At 50.7% G+C, this 7,212-nt stretch overlaps 1 protein-coding gene across 1 annotated transcript; it reads left to right on the top strand.

Annotated features, from left to right (window-relative positions):
* Window positions 1-2,370: 2,370 nt before the first annotated feature.
* Window positions 2,371-3,006, top strand: LOC310906219 (claudin-8-like; the record flags this gene model as incomplete). Its single annotated transcript, XM_083855280.1, has 1 exon — window positions 2,371-3,006. The coding sequence occupies one exon, from the start codon at window positions 2,371-2,373 to the stop codon at window positions 3,004-3,006; it is 636 nt and encodes a 211-aa protein (XP_083711406.1).
* Between the last annotated feature and the right edge of the window lie 4,206 nt (window positions 3,007-7,212).

A 7,212-nucleotide genomic window follows, 5' to 3' on the forward strand; every position in this document is an offset into this window, starting at 1 on the left:
ACTCACTGGAATCTGGGAGGTTCAGGAGGTTTTCCAGGACTGAGATATTCATGGTGGGTTTGGGGTTTTATCCCAGCCTGTCTCCTGTAAACTTTTGAAAGCTTCTGAGATTTGCCTTCAGATTCCATTTGGTGGATTCCCTCTGCTGCCTCCTTCCCCTCAGGTTCTGACAAAAGGAACCAGGCTGGCACTGGACCTGGGCAGTGTCCTCTGGGTGTCCCCCTCTCCTGCTGACACCTCCACAGGATCTCACCCTCCAAATTCCCACTAACAATGAACCCCACTTGGCCATGTGGCCCTTCCTGGCTGAATTGCTGCATTTTAATCCTATTTTACTGAACAGTTTTCATCTCTGCAGCCGTGCCCTGGTGATTTCCCACATGGATTCACCTGCTGACTCTCCTGGAGCATCCAAGGGAGAATTATTTCCAGCAGTCCTGATGGATGAGGCAGCAGGAGAATAGATCCAGGGCATTAGGCATGGTCTGTGCTTCAGCTGTGCTTACCTTCAGGAGCTGCCTGCCTGAAAATGCTGCACAAAGGGGTTTCTAAAAAAAAAAAAAATAAAATAACAAATGCTGGGTTTAAGAGGGATTTTCCATCATAAATTGATTTCTGGTTCTGGAGCTAAAATAAGAAATCCAAAAACCACAGTTTGGGGAATTGGGAGGTAAAGGAAGTGCAGCAGGATGGATAGAGCCTGTGCTCAGTCCAATAGCACAGCTCTGGTGTCCTGCCAAAGGAGGGAGCTTCTTTTAACAATCTCTGACTCCTGACTTCATCTCCTTCTCGGTGGCATGGAGCAAAGTGCCTCAGGTTTCTGCATGGCAGGATTCTTCTTTGCTCTCTGTGGGACAGGGGTGTAAAACTTCTCTCCCTGTAAGTACAGACCTGATGATGGGTTTATTTCTGTGTTTCACACCTCAGCTGAAGACATTTTTTTCCTTTCCAGATTCCTGGCTGCAGACTTGAAGCTGAATTGCCCAGATCCCTCAGCAGCATTTTCCACATGGAAATGTAACATTATAAAGAATAAATTGCATTATCTGGCACTTCCTTCCTTCCTTCCACGGAGTAACTGGGCTGTGGATGGTTTGGGTGGACAATTCCCTTTCTCTGGGTTCAGCTTTGGCTTTGATCATGTTGTGTGGGCACCTAAAGCTGTAATTAAATTAATACCATCAAAGGCAATATTGATATTTCCAAACACACAGCGTGCACAAGCAAAAAACCCCAGAATATGTCTGTCTTCAACAGCACTTCTAGGTATCTTTACTGTCTTTGGTGGTCCAATTTTTTAAACTTTTCTTTTTAATCAACTGGTTCAAAGAGCTGGAGTGAGCAGCAGCACATGACCTTCACCACCAGCTGGGACTTGTCATCGTGCAGCACTGGGCAGGAGAAGGAAGCAGCCAAAGCCACGGTGCAGCAGCAATCCCTGAGCTGCCTGAGGCAGATCAGCCTCTGGAATGTGTGTTTGCCCAGGCTTGCAGGGATCTGTGCAGTTGGGACGCTGCAGTTTGTGTTGTACACCCTGCACATCCTTCCCACATCCCACTACTGCCCTCAGCCCCTCCAGGTCACCTGGCCGAGATCATTGGTGTGGAACACTTCTCTTTCTCCTGGAAGATCACCTCCTAACTGTGTCCTTATTCCTGGATTCAAAAGCAGGAGTGTGGAGCTCAGCTACTTCTTGGCTTTGTTGCCCTTGTGAATTTTGGAGCTGGTTTGATGAGAAGCTTTGATGTTGGCTGGAACACTTGACTTTCCTGTACCTGTCTAATATCATGAATAGGCTTTTGTATTTGATCAAAATGAGAAATCTACATTAAAGGGCTACACCAAGTACCTGTTGGCTTGATTTAAAGGAAAATAACAATCACATGTTTTCCCAGGGCTGCAGCACTTAGAAAATGAGCCCCACTCAAGCCTCAAGTTTAGCTTTTGTTGTAAGAACAACAGTAATGACCCATTTTAAACAATATTTAAGCAGACGGAAGTTCAGCCTTTCTGGATTTCAACAGAGCTGCAATCTTGCACTTAAGGAATTGTTAGCCCTGCAATCAGGCACCTTTAATTGAATCCCTGCCACTTGCTTAATTATAGCAGCCTTTCAGCCAGCCTGTGAGCAGCAGTGGCATCAGCCCTGCCACACCTCTCCGGGGCTGCCATTGGCTGCAAACCTGTCGGGCTTGATGGGCTGCACTCAGAGGGGATTTCAAAGCAAATAAATAGCAGGGCCTTGGAGCAGCCAGGAATGGATTTTCCACCTGTTTGAACGCCAGACAAAAACCCAACCTGCTGCTGGAGGAGACTGCTGGGGAAGCTGTTCCCTCTCCTGCTGTGTGAGTAGGTGGCTCTGGGAGCAGCATGGCCTGGTGTGTGCTGCAGATCACCGGGCTGCTCTTGGGCGGCGTGGGCATGGTGGGCGCCCTGGCGGCCACGGCCATGCCCCAGTGGAGGGTCTCCGCCTACTTGGACGGCAACATCGTGGTGTTTGAGACCATCTGGGAGGGGCTGTGGATGGACTGCATCAGCCATCTGGGCATCAGGCTGCAGTGCAAGTTCTACGACTCGTTGCTGGCGCTGCCGCCGCCGCTCGAGGCCTTCCGGGCCCTCATGTGCGTGGCCGTGGTCCTGTCCGTCCTCTCCTTCCTCGCGGCCATCGTGGGGGTCAAGTACAGCCAGCGACGCAAGCAGGCCATGAGCATCTTCATCCTGGTGGCCGGGGTGGCCTTCCTGCTGACGGGCACCCTGGTGCTGATCCCGGTGTCCTGGACCGGGGCCGCCATCGTCCGGGATTTCTACGACCCCACGGTGCCGGTGCCGCTGAAGAGGGAGCTGGGGGCTGCCCTGTACGTGGGCTGGGGCAGCAGTGCCCTGCTGCTGGCTGCGGGAGCCATGTACTGCCACTGCTGGTGCGGGGCTGCCCCTCCGGCCGGCCCCACGTACCCCGGGCTGGCGCGGGCGAGAGGCCCGGCCCCGGGTGTCCATGCCTACGTGTAGGGGCTGCCCCTGCCACGGAGCTGGGGCTGCTCTGGGCTGCACAGGGATCATCACCTCATCCACCCCTGCCATGGCAGGGACACCTTCCACCATCCCAGGGAGCTCCGAGCCCTGTCCCGCCTGGCTTTGACACTGCCATGGATCCAGGGATGTCCTATGATCTTCCTGCTGGACATGTGCTGATTGACTTCTGAATTTACCTCTGGTTGTGTAACAGAGGAGTAACTTTGGTGCTTTGCTGTTCCCTGTTGACGTGGGTATCTGCTCTCCAACAGCCTGGCAGGAACTGCTCGTACTCAGGTGCTTGGTTAGAGCACAGTCACCATTTCTCTGGGAATGAGGAATGGCGTGGGGACAGCGGCAGGCAGGAGGCTCTCAGGGAAAATGAGCTGCCTGTGCTGGGCTAGAGGGAAGGAGATGCTGTCCCCAGACCCCTGAGGTGCCGGAGGAACTGGGCATTTCCCTCTGGAGTGGAGTCTCAGTGAGGAGTGCTCTGGGAGGAGTGTGCAGATGGCAGCACAGCTCAGTCAGCAGAGAAGTTTCCAGTCCTGGCATGGAGATGTTTGTGCCACCCCAGCAGAGGCCTCTGGGATTGTCCATGGATTTCTCTGACACTTGTGGAGCTAGTGTATCCTCCTCATCTCCTCTGCAGGGCATGGAACAGGGCTCATGGAACAGATTTTTAATCTCTTCCCCACAATTTGCCGTGGCAGCGTTGGCCACCCTGCTGTTTGCCAGCCCTCCTCCTCTGTGGCTCCTCCTGCTCTGTGAAAGTCGGGACAGCCCATCAGTCTCCGTGCCCGGGAAGTCTGTGCTAATTTACAGTGTAATTAACCGGGCCAGGGAGTGCACAGGCAATGCCCACCTGCCCGTCAGGCAGAGAGAGCTCCTGCCCACGGCTCCCAGCACACCCCAAAAGCCAAGCCCTGGCGTTGCTCCAGCTGGTTTGTGCTTGCCAGGCTGATTCGGGAACACAGCCTGATCCTGTTTGTCTGTCCTGCAGGATCCAGCAGCATTTGCGGCTGGGCATTTTATTAGTCCCAGCTGAAAACCTTGGAGTGTGCACTGGACAGTGCCCACGTCATTGACAGGTGCCCAAAGAAGGTGCAGTTTCTGGTTCTTCACCCTGCAGTGATAGATGGCAGCATTTGAGGGATAATTTCATGGCACAGGGCTCAGCCTGAGCCTTTTCTGTTCCTGGGGCTGAGAAAAGGCTGTGATGACTCTTTGGGCTGGGGAGAGCAATGTCTTTGTGTGTTCATTTGACTGCTCAGCTGGACAGAGAACATGGAAAGCTGTGTTTAATTAAAGAAGCCTTTTATTAACGTGGCTTCAGCTGAACTTAGATGAGACAGAAATTCATTCCATGTATTAACTCCAGAGCATTTGCATTGAAGGCAAGCAGCTCAGATCTTGCAGTGGAAATTTTTGAGGCACCACAAAACAGGTTTAATGTCTCCAGCTCATCACTTGAGCAGTCAAATCAGCACTTACTAATTCTAGATGGAAATTGAAAAAAACAGTGGTAAATAGGTTTTCTAGCACTAAACCATGCATTTTTTCCTGATGTCTGATGAAGTCTGTCATAGCAGCTGTCACTGACAGGTGATTTCAGTGGAGTCATTCTGGTGACTTTGGTAATAATTTCCACTACCCCGAGGAACTCCACCTCCTATTTTATTGTAATCTTGTCCTATAATGCTTGTTTTGTTTAATATGGAAATATTTGGTGGCTATGCCAGAATTGCACATTTTGGAGTAATTTAGATATGATATTTGTGATTAACAAAGCAGAGGATGAAGACATTTGCAATGCAAGCCTGGTACATATTTATGTGTAGGTAATGGATTTAAATGATGATGTATTCAGGGTAATGCAACTTTATGCAGATGTAAGTGCTTAAGAAGTAATTAAGTACAGTTTTCTGTAACATTAATTAGAGGATCCTGAATGCTTCCACTATCAGTGGGCTCATCTAGGAATCACACTGGAGCTGGGTGTGCCATTTGCACCGGTAACTTTATTTTGAAAGAGTAGAAAGATAGACTTGTTTTATTTGAGCGTTTAACATCGATTTCAAAGAAAACCTGAGCTTTTCATGTCTGACATCAGCACCTGATGACTGCATATTGCCCCATTTGTTTCTTTTACCAGCTGATCAAAAGGGGAGCTCAGACAGAGTCCCTGAGGCAGTGCTGGTGTGTGGGCTTGGAAGCCAGTCCTGATGCCAAGGGCAGAGTCAGCCTGGGCTGCTGGTGGCATGTCCCAGGGCTGGGTGGCACAAATGGCAATTTCTGCTGATGTGATGGAGCAGTTTAGGCTCACAGGAAGAGGTTTAAGAGTCTGTGGCATGACCTTTCCTGAGTTTGGAGCAGGAACAACTATCTCAGGTGGAGCTAATCTGCGGGAGAGGTAAAGCTGGGATTGTCTCCTCCTGCTGAGCAGAGCTGCAATTCCCACACTGAGGATCCTGCTGGGGAAAAGCCCACTTAGGGGATTGGTAGGTGTTTTATCTCTGTATACAAGGAAGGCATTTGGCACTGCATGGGTGCCTTTGTGCCTGCTGAGGGAACAGATTTTCCTTTACCCAGTTCAGATGTTCTGAACTGACTCAGGAGCAGGAGCTGGAAAAGGAAGCTGGAAGATCCCTGGAGTTGAACTTTGAGACTGAACTGCTGCTGTTGATGGGTAACAGGAAGAGTTTGGCTTGAGGGGACTGACGGAGAAGTTGGAACACATCCCCATGCCAAAGGCTGCACCTGCTCTGGAAAACCTCTGGCTCCTGCTGGGTTATATCCAGCCAGAGGCTGTGTCCAGTGACTTTGAGTGTCCAAGGGAATTCCTGGGGCTTGTTTGGGTGGCTGAACTGTCCTTCCAGGAGCCAGGTGAGGAGAGGACGCTCAGGAACAGCAGAGCAGCAAAGACTTTTCAGGAAGGAGCCCCCTCTGTGCTCTGGGAGAGCTCAGAAACACAACTCGGTCCCTGTGGTGGAGGAAGCAGGTGGGAATGATCACTCCTGATTGCTCTTTGCTCTGGCAGGGAAAGGCTGGGCCTGTGGCTGTGGTTTGCTGTGGGTGGGCCAGGGCTGGCTCAAACTTTGTGTGGCTTAGTTCCTGTGTGCTCACAGCCCCCAGGCAGAGCCTTCAGCCTCCCTGGCCTGCCTGGAAAGAGCTCATTAAATCTCTGCTGTAAGATCCTGGCGTTACTGTGTGCTTCAATGTTTGGTGATTGCAGGGCAAAGTGACTTCAGGAACAAATGTCTGGCTGAAATCTTGCTGTGAATTTGAAATAAACACATGGAGTTGGGAAAATCCACAAGTGCCAGAGATTTATGTCCTTACAGGTGACAGAAGTCTCCTTGAGTATCCCAGGAGACAAGCTGCCCAGTCAGCAGGGACACCAGGAACCATTTCACACCCACAGCTTCAGCCATCACACTGTTTTTTAATCTCCAGCACACATCTTTCCTCTCAATCCCTCCTCTTATCTCCCAGTTTGTCTTTCCAAACCCGGAGCATTTGGAGCGGCCCCTCCCAGCTTCTCGGTGTGGCAGGTAAATCCAGAGAATAAAGCAGACAGTTTGTATTAGCCGTTAATCACTGCAGGGCCTTGCCCATGGATAATGAGGGCTCAGGTCTCCCAGCCTTTTCTGCCAGTTGAGAAATCCCAAATCTGCGGGGCTTTAGAGACCTTGACCCGAGTGTGACGGTCCCCCTCATGTCCCCCTGTATCCAGCTGTCCTGGCTGCTGGTCCTGCAGTCCTGCCTGGAGGTTTTGGACACCAGAGCACAAAGGCAGCGCCTGTACTAACTGGGCTTCCTATGCAAGTAATCCCAAATGAACTCAAGTACTCCCAGATCAATTTAAAAAGACTCAAATGACCTCAAGTAACCCAGATCATGGCCTCAAGTGACCTCAAATGACCCCTGTGACCTCAAGTAACCCAGATCATGGCCTCAAATGAGCCCTGTGACCTCAAGTAACCTCAATCATGACCTCAAATGACCCCTGTGACCTAGAATAACCCAAATTGTGACCTCAAGTGACCTCAAATTGGGGTTTCAAATGACCTAAAGTAACCCCTGGAAAATCGAAAAATTCTCAAATGACCTAAAGTAACCCCGTGACCTCAAATGACCCCTATGACCTAGAGTAACCCCAATAGTGACCTTGATTGACCCCTATGACCTTGAATGACCTTGAAT

Source organism: Zosterops lateralis, assembly GCF_965231275.1.
Source record: "Zosterops lateralis genome assembly, chromosome: 2".
NCBI lineage: Eukaryota > Metazoa > Chordata > Aves > Passeriformes > Zosteropidae > Zosterops > Zosterops lateralis.